This window comes from Thamnophis elegans, chromosome 2 (genome assembly GCF_009769535.1).
Source record: "Thamnophis elegans isolate rThaEle1 chromosome 2, rThaEle1.pri, whole genome shotgun sequence".
Lineage (NCBI taxonomy): Eukaryota > Metazoa > Chordata > Lepidosauria > Squamata > Colubridae > Thamnophis > Thamnophis elegans.
The window spans coordinates 32,871,908-32,890,816 of record NC_045542.1 but is presented as its reverse complement, the minus strand read 5'-3'; the positions used below and the strand labels follow the sequence as shown (position 1 = coordinate 32,890,816).

The 18,909-nt window shown below is 37.6% G+C and overlaps 1 protein-coding gene across 3 annotated transcripts in view; it reads right to left on the bottom strand.

Annotated features, from left to right (window-relative positions):
• STXBP4 (syntaxin binding protein 4) overlaps nt 1–18,909 on the bottom strand; it is a 91,008-nt gene that overhangs the window by 50,795 nt on the left and 21,304 nt on the right. For all 3 annotated transcript variants that reach the window (XM_032209106.1, XM_032209107.1, XM_032209105.1), the window contains 7 exons: nt 16,676–16,782; nt 15,504–15,684; nt 8,890–8,968; nt 7,266–7,357; nt 3,417–3,513; nt 1,858–1,952; nt 121–210 (listed from right to left, as the gene is read on the bottom strand). In XM_032209106.1, the coding sequence (XP_032064997.1) occupies nt 121–210; nt 1,858–1,952; nt 3,417–3,513; nt 7,266–7,357; nt 8,890–8,968; nt 15,504–15,684; nt 16,676–16,782 (741 nt within the window). The remainder of the gene's footprint in view (nt 1–120; nt 211–1,857; nt 1,953–3,416; nt 3,514–7,265; nt 7,358–8,889; nt 8,969–15,503; nt 15,685–16,675; nt 16,783–18,909) is intronic.

Sequence of the window (18,909 nt, the reverse complement as noted above, 5' to 3'; positions counted from 1 at the left end):
ACTAATTTTATTTAATCATTCTACACAGCTCACCTTTTTACTAAGTGGTAAGTACTGCAATAGGTTTAAAATAAGCAAAGGTTAGTGTGGATGTTTAAATTGATTAAAGCAAAATGTCACCTTCAGTTGACATAGTTCTTTCAAAGCTTCATTTTTCTCTTTCCTAAGTTGTTCCATTTCATGTCTTTCCAAATGATCACAAGATACAAGCTGTATGCAGTAAAATAAATAAATCAGAAACAGACGTTGAGGGAATACATGGATACAAATAACAGAAAAATAACAACATGTCTGTTATTTAACATAATACTTTAAGCTTTCTAATTCAGCCTACCACTAAGAGCCGAGGTGGCGTAGTGGTTAAATGCAGCACTGCAGGCTACTGCTAGATCAGCAGTTCAGCGGTTCAAATCTCACCGGCTCAGGGTTGACTCAGCCTTCCATCCTTCCGAGGTGGGTAAAATGAGGACCCGGATTGTTGGGGGCAATATGCTGACTCTCTGTAAACCGCTTAGAGAGGGCTGAAAGCCCTATGAAGCGGTATATAAGTCTACTGCTATTGCTATTAAACAAATCCTCCTTTCTGTTATATACTGTAAAGTTAGAAAACTATAAATACGCTTGGCAAATGACTCACATTTATTACTGGTTACCAGCATTTTGCATGACTGAGATTTGTGACTTTTTTGCCATTTTCTGGTTTTACGACTGTCATAAAAATGGCTGTAAAATAAGGTCCAGTCTCATAGTGCCTCAACTTACTCTGCAACAACGTATAACAGAAATTCTGGGCTCCATTGTGATCATAGGGTGAGGACTACCTGTGGTAGTTTAACTTGCAATGCTTTTTACATTTGTGAAAGCAAGCTTGATTTATTTACTACCGATAAATAAATATGCACACAACTGGTCTAGTTAAACTCTCACAAACTATAATTAAAATGGCAACAAGACAAATAACTCATGAAAGGCAGCAGTAGAAAAGCCAGTGAAGATTATAATCCAATGGTCAGCTTTCAATAATTGCTGGAACCTTTAAAGAAAAAGTTTTTAATTTGCCTGTGGGCAGTCAGCCACCTAGAAGATGCTGTAACTCCAGGGCAGCAGAACCCTCTGCTATTAGTGCCTAATTTGTCATCCACAATTATTTGATATAAGTTTTCTCCACCTACTGCCCTCAAGTGAAGTTGAATAGAATAACAGAGTTGGAAAAGACCTTGGGGGTCTTCTAGTCCATCCTAGACAGGAAACCCTATACCATTTCAGACAAATCTTCTTAAAAACATCTTTAAAATTTCCAGTATTGGAGCATTCACAACTTCTGGAGGCAAGTTGTTCCATTGGTTGATTGTTCTAACTGTCAGGAAATTTCTCCTCAGTTCTAAGTTGCTTCTCTCCTTAATTAGTTTCCACTCATTGCTTCTTGTCCTACCCTCAGGTGCTTTGGAGAATAGCTTGACTCCCTCTTCTTTGTGGCAACCCCTGAGATATTGGAACACTGCTATCATGTCTCTCCTAGTCCTTCTTTTCATCAGACTAGACATACCCAATTCCTGCAACCGTTCTTCGTGTTTTAGCCTCCAATCCCCTAATCATCTTTGTTGCTCTTCTCTGCACTCAACATAGTTGGGAAGACTATTTTAAACAAATGTACATTGTGTACAATGGTTAGTTACAATGTGTGGAAAACCATGATTGTATAATAGCATTGAAAGTAAATTTGTTATGAGAGCTCCTTAATATCCTTTCTAGTCATCCTTTTGAAAGACCACAGTGAGCTAGAAGATTTGAATCTTCAAGGAATTTTAAATCAAAACTTCACCACTTTTGTTTGGAGATAAGAATTATATTATTTACCTGTGAATCTAGTAATTTAGCAATTTCATGTACAGGGCTGTGACCAGTCTCATCCAGCTGCTGAGAAAATAAATCTCTTGCCACCTGAATAAAATCTAACATATAATTTAAGTCAGAACAACACTATAGTGTCAATCACAGAAAAATCAACTTATATTTTTCATTAAACAATCTAGTATCTGTTAGTTATTTAGTATTTCAGAATGTCAGTTTAAGCTCCAAACTAAAACCTTGCCAAGAAAACTGTAAAGACTTTTCTGTATGGTCACCAACAGTCAGGATTGACTTGAAGGTACAAAAGAGAGCAAGCGCTAAAGCCTGGACTTCCTCCTTCTCCCCGTCATGCATTCAGCCTCATTTAAGTAAAGTAGCATGAAATAAAAATGGAAAGCTATGGTCTTGCAATTGTCTTCCAAACAAACCTTGGTTTGTTTTTCATATTTGAAAAGCAAACATCACACCATTGCTGTCATGTACATCAAATGTAAGGATAAATTACAGTTTTCATTAAAGAGGTAACTAATTGATAGTCGGTTCTAACGGATCTGATAATTGAAGCAAATCCTTCAGAGGAAGTATAGATGCAAAGCTAAATGAATGTGTGTGCACACATATGCAGCTATGCTTATTGTGCAACTGTGTTAATCTGAGGGAAAATGACTATTAGAATGATTCAAAGACAAATAGTTTCCATGGACTCTTGTGTGTTGAGAAGTTCTTCTATAATTTGCTCTTGTGTTATTGTAGCTTGCAGATATTTAACCACCAATGGGAACAGAATTCTATATCCTTACCTCTGAAGATGGGATGGTCCCATGGCTAAGAATGCAATCTTAAGTCTCATAATCCTGATTAATTGCTTAATATTTAATTAAAATTCAATTTGCATTGTGTTTTGGAGGTAAAACACTGCATTACTCAATGAAAGAAAGAAAAAAGATAAGCTCTGAGAAGAACTCAATTCCTGCTTCATGGTGGAGAAGAGCAGAACAAGGAAAATGAGGAAAATGTGCTATGAAGAAACCACTCTGAAGAATCCTGGATGCATTTGTGAAGAAACCACTCTGAAAAACCCAGGATCAGGCCTTAAATTTTCATTCATTATCCTAAAATATAACGTCTGCATCAGGTCTGTCTAAATTCTGTTTCCTTAATGATTACCCATATATCTATGGAAAGCTCACAACAAACATACCAGGACAGTAAGATCTTCTTAACCAACTTTATTCCTCAACTGCAAATTTGACTCACTAACTCTCCTGCTCTTTATAATTTGTTCTGCACATTTGTTCTGCACACTTTTTCTTAAGTATATTGGAATAAGGCTGTCTAATAAGTGTTTTAATTTGTAAGTGAGAAAGTGCTGGGTAACAAATACCTTTAAAATGGGAATGCAAATAGTCACATTATTCACCTTACACATAGGGGCTTCATGGAGAGCTTGACAAAAATATCAAATCAACCCTGAAGCACATTTAGTGACTTCTGTTAAGAATAATTGTATGTAGAATTCTAAAATCTCTCTTATAGTTTCCGAAAAAAACCCTTCATTTAATTACCTCCAAAACAGACTGTTCCTTCAGAATCTCTTGGTAGCTGTTGCCTTAGGATTTCTTGTTCTTCTTTTGTAGGCTGAATCCCAAGAAACTTCAAAGCCTGGTCAAGAAAAAAAAATGAAAGAAAAAAACCACAAAGTAAGGAGGCTTTGGGTTTTCTAATCTAAAAGGTGCCTTAGACTTTGCTTTATAGCTCTGGGTTAGAAACAAAACCTGTTTAGTAGCTCTACCTTTCACAAACAGAAAATAAACCTTTTTATGTGAAGAAACTGTTTTCACTGTGTAATATCTATTTGCAGATTTTTTAAAAAGTGTTCAGCTTTCAGATGAAATCAAACACAAATTGTAATAATATCTGAAACCACTGGAATCCATGATTTTATGAAAAATCTAAATATGAGTGTAGTCAAGGGTGTTCTTTAGATATTAACAACCTTAGAGAATTGCTAGGTTGGATTCTACCAACCAGAGAAGAACAGTGGCTTGATTTATCTCTGTTTTCTAGGAAAAAACTCATCCAGTTCAAAGAGATTACTCTGAGACTTCAGCTTATGCTACTAGATCAAGGGCTACTGTGTCACTGCATCTTTTGTACTCCGAGAACAATATACCAAGGAAAGACCAAAGTGGTTCCACATCTTCAAGGATTTCGCTTCATGTTTTCCTGTGGGAAAGAATACTTCTGAGAACCATTTTTCTCCCCTTGCCCAATTCATTTTCAATTTGTGCCATATTGTTTTAGTTCACAAGCCTGAGGACAAAGGGCAGTCTTGTTAATTTTTGTTAATTTGTCCCAGAGCCTTTTCAGTTAAATGCAAAATTAAATGCTTCAGTTTAATTCAATGTAGAGATACTAACATCTAAAAGAAACCTGTCTCGACAAGTGGCATTACCAGACAGACCTTCTCTGAGCTTGGGACATAAGCAGAGTTTGATTTAGTTGGAACCAGAATGGAAGAATTCCAGCAATTATCAGGGCTGTAGACTAGACTGGGAAGTTCTAAAAAGTATTTTGGAAGAAATAATAGCGAATTACTTCTATATTGTAATAAAAAAAGCACATATTGATGATTTCGTTCATGGTTATGAGGAACTGAGAATGATCTGAATGAGATTTTTCTTATAAAAGAAGCCTAAGATTTGGAAGAAGAATATTTTTTGAAAAGGAGGATTAATTAGATACACAATAATAAACAATTCTAGTTAGCAATAAAAAAGACACAAATGAAAAGTTTAATGAGGATCAGAAAACAAGAAACCACCAGAACATGGAAGACAGAATAGACAGAGAGATACAGGATAGGATAGGATAAGATAGGAAAGCTAGGATTTAGAATAAACTGAGTATTGAAACTAAAATAAATTTTTCAGGTAAGTTTGAAGCAAGAATGTAAGAAATAATGATGACATTTTAAAACACAACAGGTTGAAGGAAGAATGGGTGACCTCCTATTCTGCCCTTGTCATCTCCAAAGTTAAATGCATACATTCTCATGATAACCTTGGGGGTGACTGAGGATTGAAACCTGAGAAGCCGGTCAGGAAATTTCTAACTATCATAAAGGAACTGAAAACTTCAGTGTCAAAGTATTGTCATTCTAAAGAATTGGCAAACTTGTTGATATGATCTCAGAACTAGAATAATCTCTCAGAAATTCTGGAGAACTAAGATGCTATAGAAGGGAACATCATGTTCTAACCTTCAGAGAAATCCTTGAAACTACAGGTTGACAAAAGACGTGGAGATGATTCATTTCCACAGTGAGTATTTTGTGCACTGAATCTGGCTTCAGAGATGTAGCCTTTTTCTTCAACTGCCCTAAGATTGGAACTCCCCTGCATGTTAAATCTATCTTTGTTTTTGAGATCTTGAATCCAATACTGTTGGCATTAATTTGTTTGGCAAGCAGGACATACTATAGTCCCAAACTACTCACAACTGTTGGTCAACATAACCAGAGCTGAAAGCCAAAGCAATGTTGTCATAACTGAACAAAAATCTAATTTAAGTTGCTGCGAAGTTTGAAAGACAAAAAATATTGTTTTTTGAAAAGTTATGTTTTGTGTACAAGATAGTATGGCTGACTGAGGTGGACTGAAAAGGGATGCTAAAGACAAAAAGGTTAGATTTATTAAGCAATACAAAACATTTCTTAACAAATCTGGACTTCACAAAATAGACCAGAATGCTGGCACTAAAATTAAACTGTGGCAGAATATCATGTCTTGCAAACTCAGAAAAGCATGGCCGAAATTAGGGAGCATCTGGTTCAAAGAAGAATCATCTCTATCTAATAAAGATAAAAGCTACTGTGGCACATTCAAAAGGGAGAAAGAGTAGAAAATAAGTATAAAACATGAGTTATCAAAAAAAGCCACCCAGAGTAAATCTGAAGTTGGGCAGTAACAAAACTAAAAATAAATAAACAGGGGGAAAAGCACACACAGGGAAAGAGATACTATATACAGCTCTTTATGAGCAAATGCCAGAAGTTAGAGACAAAATAAATGAGTTGGTTTTAAAGGAGAAAATAGATGAAAGGAAAACAAAGAAAATTTGTTGGCATGGTAAGTCAGTAACGCATATAGTCTGGATAGAAACAAGAAACAGAATTCTCCACAGAACTGGATGATTTTATCAGACCTCTCAAAATATCTTAGTTTGCGGAACAATAACATACTATAATCTCCTTGGCCAAAATGCTCAGAATGAGCTTGAGATGGGCTAGGAAATCAGAGAGGCACTGTACAAACAGCCAGTGTAGTGTCGTGTTTCAAGTGCTGGACAAGGATTGGGAAAACCCAAGTTCATGCTCCCATTTTACTGAATGATTTTAAATCAATCTTTCTCTTTCAGCAAACTCTACCTTATAGGGGTATTGTTCTGAGGATAAAATTAGGCAAAATCTCTCTATATATATTATCCTGAGTTCCAAGAGAAAAACTGATGTATATGTGTCCTTTATATATATATAAGGTATAAATGCAATAATAAACAAAGAAAATGCAGAATTAGAGATTGAGATTTGTTTTATTTATATGCCGCCCTATTCCCAGCGGGACTCAGGGAGGCAAACAACTTAGAAAAGTTTTTGACTTGATTCCTACAGCTGTTATACTCTTAAGACAATTTATTGTTCCGCCTTGACTAAAAAGGATGGCAAGTTTGATGCCAACTGAATTTTGCCTGGGTGTCTTGCCAAAGGCAAGATGGAAACATGTTGGTTAGGTAAGAATGAACAAAACATGAAGGCATGGAAAACCACACTTGCCCCTTGGGATCCTAATTGTAAGTTAAAATGTATAAATTATGTGCTTTGCAGGCATAGCTAAAACTTTTTTTTTTTGCTACACTATCTTCTTATTCTGAAAAGGCAACTTAACACTTTCTGAAATGGCTTGCATCTTAAAATATAACAGCTGCTGAAGCAAGAATACAAAAAACAAAACAAAACATACAAGGTCACTCGAAGGCACCTGCAACCTCTTTCCAACTGTTTGGTGGGAGGGGGAACAGGGTGGGTCAAAATGAATAAATCAACATCCTATATGGCTTGCAAAACAACAAAGAAATGTTAAGCAGTTCCAAAGCTAGCAAATGAAATCACAGCTTAAACTGAAGGATCAAATTCCAAAACAGATTGATACAGTTAGATCATTTCAATTGACTAAATAATTTCATCACATATCAATATAGATGCGGCATCGTAAGTGATAAGCTTGATGAATTAATTATTGACTCAAGCAGAATAGTAATTTTATTTTGAAGTAATATTAAAATGAATTCTGAAAACGTATCTGAAAGCTATCACATTACATTAAGAACAAACATTAAAACAAGGAGATATTTACCATCTCTAGTTTATCTGCTTTGAGGCGAACTGAGGGATTGAGGGAAATCTTCCTTTGTGGTCCATAATCAATTCTCCAAGAGGGGCTAACAGCTATGAGACAACAGGTTGCACATTAATTGGAAATCTAATTGGATTTTTTTTCTGCTGAAGGATATGTTCTAAACTCCTGCTGTTCAAACAACTCAGCTAATCGCTTGAATGCCAAATGTTGATTATTTTTTCCCTTTAAATATTAAACAAGATGTTGTTAAAATGGAAACTTACAGATGCTGTTAAGCCCTTTTATATTTACCCACTAAGAAATTAAGAAGAATGGGAAATACACATACCTAGGGTTTAATTGACAAAGACAAAGTGGAACAAAAAGGTATTATTTAAACAATAAAAGTTATATATACAGCTTGTACCTGTGATATATCTTTTTAACAAGACATAGGAGACCGACTGGTTGTGAATATACTTATAAAAATCATTCTTATGGCAATTATTTTGTTGTGGGGGGGGGATCTTGTCAAATCACTTTTTTTTCAAAGTCACAATAACCCCATGATGCAAGGCTTCAAAATACTGTATGTTGGATCATTTCAATTTCCACCCAACATCAGCACTGATATGACATAAGGAGTGCCTCTAACATGTTATTCTTCCCAATATAGATCTGGAGTAACACAAGACCTGGGAAACTTGCAACCTTAAGTAATTTGCATCCTTGTTCTTCCGTTCACTAAACAAGAGATGTTTGTGAATGGGAGCCAGTGATCTGCTTTCCAAAGATTGAGATATGATCTAAGGAGACTCAGTGTTCCTCTTTTGAAATAGCTGTATCACAAACCGTCCTTAAACTTTTCCTTGTTTTAAAATAGGTGGTCACACAAGTAGGAGAGGAGGGAGCTATTTTTCAAAAAACAGATCTCAGAAATAAATTGGGTATTTATATATACTGTCATTTCAACTTCTAAAACGGCCTTCATCCTGCCTTACGTTTACATCCTTGCAGGGGTGGGTTCTGGCAGGTAGTACTGCCAGTTTGCTCGTGGGTGCACTGCACGTGCTTGATACACACTGTGCACACATGCGCAATGCTATAAAAAATGTTCTGTGCATGCGCAGAAGCGGAAAACAAGAAAAGCGGTTGGGGTGTGTGTGGCAGGCCTAGGTCGCTGCGAGTTCCAGAGACCCACGCCGCCAAACCACTACCAAATCGGTCCGAACCGGTAGGAACCCATCCTTGTATATATATTTTCATCATGGAACTTAAAGCAGTATGTATCTTTTCTTAGAAGGATTCTCATCCACACTCTGAACACAAAGGCCTACTTGCTTCACCTAAGTCTTTGCAGCTTCCTTGGTGTAACTAAGTTTGTATTGTACCCTGAGATTTACAACCACAATCTCTCTGTTTAAATGTCATACTATACAAGCAAATGTTACAAACAAGGACAATCAACTTTTATTTAGTTGTCATTGAAAAAGATACCTCAACAATTCATTCATTTCAGTTTTTCATTCACATTGTCAAAGAAAAGGCCCACATACTGTTTTTTTAAAGAAAAGGAAACAAATTACATATTACTCATGTGAAAAGTAGTAACAACAAAGAGAGGGTGAACAAACGTAAGTACCTCCAGCTGATACACCAATGAAACTGTTGTCTGTAGAAAATGTACAAAATTGCTCTCCTTTCTTGAATTCAGTTTTCATCTGTGAAAGAAAAACATAAAAATTAGGAAGTACTATTTATTAAAGTAGGTCCCAGGCTAAATACTGATGTTCAGTTTTTATTAACTAAATTATTAGTCTATTATGGAGAAAAAAATGTGCTTACATTTTGCCAAACACCCAACAAGTTTACTATAACAACTATTACGGTATGCAAAACAATACTTTTACTATAGTAATCTTAGTCCGTAGAATAAAGATTAGCAGAATCTTTCAATAATACTGATTTCCCCCTCTCAAACAGGATTAGCAAAGCAAACTACAAACAACTTTATCAGAAGTCTGTGTCAATTAATGATAACCAAGTCAACCAAATCAAGAGCCACAAAAAAGAGGAGAGTGCTACATTAGACATAGGAGTAAGCAAAAGTATCTCAGGATTTGTGACATGGTAGTTCTTCACTGAGGGATCCTAGTTAAAAAAACCCATCAACCTGTCAGATGCTATGTTGAAAAACATTTTCAGTCAATTTACTATTTGATACTGATTCTTCCATTGCTTTTCAAATTGAACTAGTTATTTTTCCCTTGACTGTTTCACATGGAGAATGCCTAAATGATCATTTTGACTATCAGTGATCCAAAACAGCACTGAGTATAATTCTTTGCCTCCCTCGTAAATATGTGCATATATATTTAATGTGCATTAAGTAATCTACAACTTGCCAGATGAAGGCATTTCACAGTAAACTTGTAGCACTGAGGATTTCATTGTTTCATGACATTTTTTAACAAGCTAGAAATAATGAATACCCTTAAAAATAAACACCACCATGTTCTACATTACTTATATAATTTTTTATTAAAACTGCATGCTGGTACTTTAGAAACACTGAAGGCAAAATTTCTCAAATACAGCTTTAAAAAGCTGTAGAACATCCGCTGCACTCTCTACTTCTGGTCTCTCCTCTGGTGGTGGTCTTTATGTATATGATTGTACATTTATTTAATGTACAATCATGTGTGTAGATTCCAATAATTAAACAGGGCTGGATTTTGGATTCTAATTGGAATTCTAGTCTAATCTAGGACAAGTCCCTTCTCAGTCAGTACCAAAAAGAAACACAAAATCAAACCCAATCACTCAGTGGAACAAAATATTATTCTCTAGGTCTGGGCAAAATCATGAAGTAAAACCGCTATGCAGCTACAGAGATGTAGGAACTGTTTTTTTTTTTTTCAAATATATTTTTATTCATTTTCACATTCAATTTTACAGTCACTTATATACTGGATATTTGCTATAAGAAAAGAAATAAAATAAAATAAAAAAGAAAACACAACTCATCATCATTCAGCATAAAACAAAACCCCACCTGACACTTCCATCCTCCATACACCCCATCTTCCCCCTCCAACTTTCCTTTCCTCCCTCTAACACTCCCCTTTCCTACTTCCCTTTCCCCTCAAACCTTCCTTTCTCCCCTTCCTCCTAGCATTCCCCTTACGCCCTCCTTACATTCCCCTCTTACTCCCTCCTTGCTCCTTCCTCTTCTTTCCCTCTACCTCTCCCCTTGGTGTGTTCCTTTATTCAACTCTTATTTATTAATATTGAGCTATAAAGATAGAAAACAAAATATGATTAAAAAAAAAAACCCAAGGAAAAAAATATAAAGAAAGAAAAAAAGAAGAGACAACCGTATACAAGTGCATTCTTCTTCTTATTGAAACTATATTACCACCCACCCACCCACCCCCAGTAGGTCCCCCTCCCTAGTTCCCCCCCGACTTCCCAGGGCCCACACCTGGCACTGCCCTCTGTCAAACCCCTTCTAAAGTATCTTGTGATCCTATAAATTAAAAATAAAAGTAATATGAGAAAAAATAAATAAAAAGAAATTACAAATTATAAAAAGGAAAAAATGAAAATAAATCTCTTTGTATTAAGCTCAGCCCCCCATCTTTATTAATGTTTAAACAGTATAAATCATTCTATATGTATTTTATTCTCGTCTCTTGCTTCTTTGTTATTTACCCCAACTTCCTGTAGACTCTCCAGTTCATCTTCCTTAACCTTATATTCAGATAAAAAATTATGCAAATTTATGCAGAAATCAGTTTGCGATGTAGCTCAAAATAATCTCATCAAACTTTCCCTTCTAGTAGGATTTAAACAGTGTGGATCATTCCACATATTCAAATAATAATTTACACAAGAATCAGTTTACATTCTGTCTCAAAATAATCTCACCAAGCCTTTCCTTCTAATAGTTTAAACAACGTAAATCATTCCGCATGAATTTTACCCTCGTCCCTTGCTTCTCTGATATTTACCACTACTTCCTGTAGTCACTCCAAATAATCTTTCTTAACCTTATTTTCGAATAATAATTTACACAAGAGTCAGTTTGCCTTTTAACTCAAAATAATCTGATCAGGCTTTCGCTACCCCTCCACCTACCCCGCGTTACCCGGCTCCCTTCCTCCCAAACCAAATTTCAGTGAAGTTACCATCTCCACTCTCTTCACTTTAAAGTCCTGGACAATTTAAATTAAAGTTCAGACATATAAGTCCCGTGAAATATGTGTTCATCATCCGCTCCACGTGATTCAGTCCCAATATCACACCACCAGTATCCAATTCCGCTTTTTCTACCGGAGAGAGATCGCAAACCTCCATTCAATCCACAACTTTGACAAATATTTTGGAATGTCTAATAGGAAAACATCGTAGTCTAGAGACTAAATATCTTGCAAATTGTTGAGTCTAAACAGGATTACCGTATCTTAAACCAGACAAATATTTTGGAGACATAGCTAAATCCTCGATCTCCGCTCTTCTGCTTCTCCGGGAGGGGGAGAGCTACACCCTCCGTCTTGCAACCATGTGGTCTGCTGCTTGCCTTCCCCTTCGCCTTGTCTTTCCTCTTTTCCGAGTGAGTCAGGAAGTCCCGCCTTCAAAGTCTTATAGTAGAAATCTCGAGCTTCCGAAACAGAATTGAGACGAAATCTTTGATTCTCAAATGTGACCGTGATGCCAGCTGGCGCTTCCCATTTATACTGTATCTGGTGGTTTCTAAGCTCTTCAGTTAGGAAAGTATAGTCTCTTCTTGCTTTTAACATCTGGGATGGTATTTCTTTGAAGACAATCAAATCCTGCCCATCAACTCGCAACCTATTATTGTAAAACTTTTGTATGATCGCATTTCTGGATTCTTTTGTGGAGAAATATATGATTATGTCCCTCGGGAGCTGTCGCTGTTCTGCTACCAACGAATTCTGGCGATAGATTTTCCGAATCTGCCAATCAAAATTAAATCCCAGGCTTCCCACCGCATGGCTGAAGGCCTCAACAAAAGTCTGTTTCAAATTCTCTCGCTCCTTTTCGCGCAATCCTCTGACTCTTATTGCAAATGCCTTCCTGTTAAAATTTATCATAACGAGCTGTTCTTGAGTATCTCTAATTTTTTGTTGTAGTGTTTGGATGTTAGTAGTCAAATTAGAGTTAGCTTCCTCCAAGCTTTCCAATTTATTCTCCATTTCAGCGGTGTAATCTGTCAGAACAGACATGGCTTTAAACGTATTCGCCTTCATTTGGGCAATCTTAATCTCTAGATTATCATATAACTCCAATACAAATTCTTTAATTTCCTGTTTAAAGTCATTAAGCATTTGAAAAAGAAATTCCTGTGTTAAGAAATCTCCAGTAGAGGGCGTAGGAGACAAGGGCAGCGATTTTGTAGCAGATTCTTTAAGCACATTCGTAGAAAGACGCTTCGGCTTTGACCTGGGAGCCATTATAAGTAAAAGATAAAGATAAACAAATAAACAGCGTTCTCGCTTCCCTCAATTTCCAAAAAGAAAAAATTGTTTATAGGTTTTGGGTAGTTAATGAGGAATAGTCTCCAGGAAGGTAGAGCCGGCTAAGTACATCCCCTATCAGTCACCAACGGAGAAAAATCGCCATTTTGTAATGCGTTTGAACAAAGAAGCCTCTAGGACAAACGAGGCTGGTGTTTAAGATAGTAATAAAAGTAAAACCTCTCAGGGGTGGGACCGGCTCGTATTAATCATAAATCAAACAACTTTGCTTTGTCCTGAGGGGGGAGTCCCCTGTCTGGAGCTGCAAAAAAGGCAGCTGAGAAGAACTGGCTGGAGATAAGAGCTCAGCTAACGCTGGATCTAATCTCCGTCCACAGCCAAAAAAAAAAAGAAGAAGGCTGTGAACTACGAATAGACCCTAGCCACTGAGCTTCTCCCTGCCCCTTTCTTGCCCAAAAGGGGTGATATCTTTGATCTTATTTAGATATACAGACCAGATCTCTGAGAGGAGCTCCGTTGAGCCCCCTTCGGCGACAGGCTCCGCCCCCGGAACATGTAGGAACTGTTTTTGAAGCAGTCACATGAATCTTATACAGAGATGGGTTGCTGCCGGTTCGGCCTGGATTGGCTGAACCAGTAGTAGCAGCGGCGAGAGGTTCTGCCCACCTGCCCGAATGCTTCGGCGCATGCACAGAAGCATCACATGTGGGTGTGAGTGAGCACGGGAGCGGCCCAAACTGGTAGTAAAAGAATTAGCAACCCGCCTCTGATCTTATAGTTGATACAACTGCATTATCATCTAAAATAAGGTTTGTTTTCTATGGGAATCTGGTCTTGAAAAGACTCTTTTTTTGAAAGTTTTGTATAACTACATTATTCTGCATTTTGAAATTTCTGAGAAATGCAACATGCTTTTAGTTGAGTGTTTATTTCAAATAGAATCATGCTTTGTGTGCACTGCTTTTTTCTTTTCTTCCAGGAGGCCTTGATGCAATCATGTTCTAATCATAGATAGGCTTCTCCATAAAGGAAGTATTCTGATAATGGAGAAACCAGCCCACATCTCCTAGGACATATACTTCCCCTTAGGCTATTTAAAATATTTCTTCTGCATTAAACATCGGTCTGGGAGAAGTGCTATCTAATTTAACAGCAAATATAGACAATTATTTTGAATACTAATTATCTTCTCAGAATAAGGCTGCTTCCTATAGCTAAAAGAATACATGAAAATGATTTTTTCCTCAAAAGAAAGAATGATGTTTTTCAGAGATTTATTTCTTCTCATAAAGCAAATTAAAGTGGGTGAATATGAACCCACTTTGTGCAGAAAAATTCAGGCTGCTGCGTTGTTCATCCAGCCTGGTGCCCTGTGATATGTTGAATTTATACCCTACATAATATCCAAGAAATATGATAAAAACCATGCCTGCTGGGAGCTGAAAGGCAACATATACAGAGGATATAAGATTGGAGAGCCAAACCAACTAGAACAAGTTATTTCTTTGAGGTGTGCCATGTACAAGCCAGGAGTTCAAAGAAATTATTTGTGATAGTATTAATTAGCAAATAACTAGATGCTTTAAGTTAAAGATGTGTAATTTACCTAGCTCATTAGGCATTTGATAGTCATACTCTTCTCAGCAATAGCAATGGCCATGTATAGAATTTCTTTAGATTGAATGCTTTATGCATAAGAAAAGAATACAACAGAAGTAGCAATCGGATGAAGCTAAACATGACACCCAGTCCTATTCAGTTGGCAATAATGAGCATGAAGAGTTTGCTCTTAATTAGTTTATTTTCTCTTTGATTACTTAATTTCTGTTTTTCTTGTTTCTTTTTTGCAGAAAGTATGCATTATAATATTAGCATGCATAATTTTCAACTGCAAATTGCCTTAAAAGTGCTGTAGACAGATAATCAATAAACAGTGAATATTTGCAAACAAACTGCTTCTCATGTAATAGTTATGCCTCATTGATAAAACTTTACAGGGAGTCCAAACTTTGTTACATTGCAATCAGTAATCTCAGTTTCTTTTCTTAAATCTTCATTGATTTCTCCCCCCCGCCCCCAATTAACTATTAGTAATCACCGGGAGTCGAATGGCATATAAGTTTTAAAATAAATGAAAACAAAATTGCCCACTGTTCACATGGCTCAGTTCCAAGTGGTGGCGGGGGTAGGAGAAGGTTTGGCACATGCATGCCACATACACTAAAGCAGCTTCGCGCCCATATGCGCTTGCCCGGAAAGCCCAAAATAATTGTCTTTAAAGTCTTCCCGAGAAATTGTCTTATGCAAATAAATGCTCACCTACTATTATATATTTGGAACTTTGGGTATGCCCTTACAGAAAACAATAGTCACTTCTAAATTTATAAAAATAGTCAATGCATAAACAACATTGCAAGAAATTTGATTTTATGTATTTTTTTTAAATTACATTTGATTGTGGTCATATATTTTGCAAAATTAGACCATAAAGTTCTCTTTGAAACAACGTCAACTCCTGGTGACTCCATGGGTGTGGCTGAGCATATTGCTTGACACTGCTATTCTCCAAAATTTTTAAAATTATTGTTTCTTGATTAGTTTACAGCCTTCTTTCCTAACGGTTTCTCATCAAAGTACTACGTCTCCCTGCTCAGGTTTTTGAGATCAGCCAGATACTGCTTCAGTAAAATTCTTCCACTCAAAACACAGCAATTTTTAAAAGAAAGCAAATTTTTGTGTGACAAATTAAACTTGCCATATCAGATTTCTCAGCAGTAATATTCTCATTAGAAGACAATGTTGGGCAGAGGTTGAATAAATCATTCTGCAGTCCACATCTCTCTGAATTTAGTAGATTGGAGAATGGATGCATATTTTCCACTTCATCAGGACCAGAATCATGTCGAATGAAAGTTATCTCCCAAGAGATATATGAACTAAATGAATGAAAAAGAACTGGTATCATATGCGGAGTCCTTCCAAGTAATAAATATTTTTTGTTGCTTTCTAGCTATTTAGGGAACAAATTCAGTAAGATTAAAATTTATTACACTGTTTTTACTGGCTTTTGACATAAGCGGTGAATACAGGTAATCCTTGATTTAGAAGTTCGTTTAATGATGGTTTGAAATTACAACAGCAATGAAAAAAATGATTTATGGCCTTTTCACACTTATGACTACTGCAGCATTCTCATGGTCACATGATCAGATGCTTGGCAACTGACTCATATTTATGACGGTTGCGGTGTCCCAGGGTCATTTGATCATGTTTTGCCACCTTCTGATAAGCAAAGTCAATGGGGAAGCCAGATTTACTTAACAAACGTGTTACTAATTTAACAACTGCAGCAATTAACTTAACAAATGTGGCAAGGTCGTAAAATGGGGCAAAAGTCATTTAAAAATGTCTCACTTAGCAACATAAATGCTGGGCTCCATTGTGGTCATAAATCAAGGATTACCTGTAGTTTAGTTGTGAAAACCTTAACGCTAACCTCCCCGGATAATAAGCCCAATCAGGCTTTTGAGCGCAGGTGCTAAAATAAGCCCTCCCCCCAAAATAAGCTGTCCCCAAAAATATTGCAACACAGCAGCAGCCATGAGGTGACCACACTCGCCGCCTCCTGTACCTCAAAAATAATAAGATCTCCCCGAAAATAAGGCGAAATGCTTATTTGGGGTAGGGGGTTGCAAAACAAAATAAGACCCTGTCTTATTTTTGGAGAAACACGGTATGAACAAAATACGTTCTGCACAATTCAATGAAGCCCCCAGTGAAATCCATTCATATACTTTAATTTCCCATGATTACTTAAAAAATTATCACATACATTTTCAGAAGCACGTGTCCAAAACTCTTTTTGACAATTCTAAGAGAGTTAAATACATAAACATTGGGATACTTGGTTTTATAACAAATGGTTACCTCGGCTGTGTTTGGTTGATTAGATTTCTTGCCTCTTCATAGGTGATCCCAATCAATGATTCTCCATTAACAGATACAAGCTGGTCACCAGGTCTCAATCGACCATCCTAACAAGAATAATGAGGACAGGGTTTCACGCCGATTTTTACCATCAGTTCAAACAGCTTAATGAAAACTTCTGTAAATCTATTAACTGTGAAGGGAAACCAAGTTACCAGTCGGATTGAAGAAGAGTGAAAGGGCAGGGGAGAGTGCTAAATAGAAGGGATGTTGCCTCAACACGAGTTTTTCAATTTTTTTTCTCTGTCTCATGCTCACATTCCCAAAGCATTCTTTTAACTCGTTCACCCTGGGCAGATCTTCCCAATAAACAGTGGCATGGAGAACCTAATAGCAAGCCATCATGTAAGAGAGTGAATCAGTTTGGCTAGCAGTTAAGGTGCTGGCCTGGAAATCCCGACACTGAGCTCTAATTCTGTTTTAGGCATGAAAGCTAAAGGTAACTCTCACCCCATCCCACTCCATCAGCTTGTCGTTGTGGGGAAAATAGGAGATAGGAAGGAGTATGTTTGCCACTTTGAGTTACTTATAACAGGGGTCCCCAATCCCTGGGCTGCGGCCCACTACCTGGCCGTAACCATTTTGGAATTGGGCCACGTGAATGGTGGGCTGGCAAGTGTGCATGCAGCTCTACTCACATAAGTGGTGGACTGGCACATGTGAGCACATCTTGACTAGCACAAGTGATGAGCCGGTGTGCGCATGCATGTAGAAACCGGCCAACCACTTGCACGGGCCAGTTCTCTTCTTCCCCCCTGCTAGGCCACCAAGCCATAAAGGCTGGGGACTGCTGACTTATAAAGCAGGGGTCCCCAACCTATTTGGTTCCATGGACTAGCGGCAGCGGCTTTGGCAGCTTCTGTGGTGGGAGGAAGGTTTTGCGTAAGCAACCTAAGTCCCGCACATGTTCACATGAAGCTTTGTGCACTCACCTACTGCTTCGTTGGCCCAGTTCCCAAAAGGCAACAGCACAGGGGTCAGAGACCCCTGTTATAAAGTAATAAAGGTGGGATAAAAATCTACTAAATATAACATGCCCTCTGGAAGTAAAGTAGCAAAAATGTTTTTAAAAAGCAATTCATACAATGAAACTATTATCGTGTTTCATTTCTGAGCAATTGGGACTTATTGTCCAAGTAAGCCCATTGCCCCTTCTGAAGATGTATCTATTTTGCAATATATAAACTAACATATGCAGGAAAAGGGAATAATAACAGAATTATATTTTTCCCTACAGGAATGTAATAGACCCTCCATTTTACTGATCTGAATGCATTAATTCTGCAGTATGGTTGATTAATCCTAAAAAAGAACGAACACTCCTTGCTATATACTCTCCTCTGAACTTTCTTCTTCACCCAGAGAGAAGATGGAAAAATAACTCTTCATTTTCCCTAGCATTGAAGGGCACTACGCCCACATGGAAGGATATTCAAAGAAATCTCACTATATTGCATATGTTTCTGAAAAATATGTACTCCATAGTAAGTCTTGTTCTTTTAGAGTCAGTTGTTTGGCTACTGCAGGGGTGTCAAACTCAATTTCATTGAGGGTCGCATCAGGGTTGTATTTGACCGGCGGGGAGGGGGGGGGGACAGGATGGGCGTGCCCAGCTCTATGTCACTCATGTTGAGGGCGTCTGTGGTGGCCTGAGCACTCTGCCAGCAAAAATGGGCTTTCCAAGCTCTATTTTTTGGCTGCAATGGCCTCCTGCAACCCTCTGCCAGTGAAAATGGAGCTCAGGAGGGCCACGTGCAGCCCTCATGAGCTCCATTTTCACTGACAGAGGCACCACAAGCTGATCCTTTGCAGTTTCCAGGGTGGTCCCATGGGCCAGATCTAAGCACCCCATGAGCTGAATCCAGCCCTGGGCCTTGAGTTTGGCACCCCTGGTCTACTGAATTAAAAGGAAGCATAATTCTCTGTAGTACCAGACATCCAAAATACTGTTAGTCTCTCTTGAATAAGAAGCCAGACAGACTGGATTCCGTCTGGTGTGGGATATGTAAGGACATAGAAGTGGTACCAGCTTCTTGCTTTATGCCTTTAGAAAAGAAAATGAGATTACAAACTCACCAAAGCTCAGAATAATGTTTTGTGTACGCTTTCTCCATGCTTTCTAATCCATCCAGCATAGCTGGGGACCGCCTACAAATAACCCCCAAGGGGTTTTT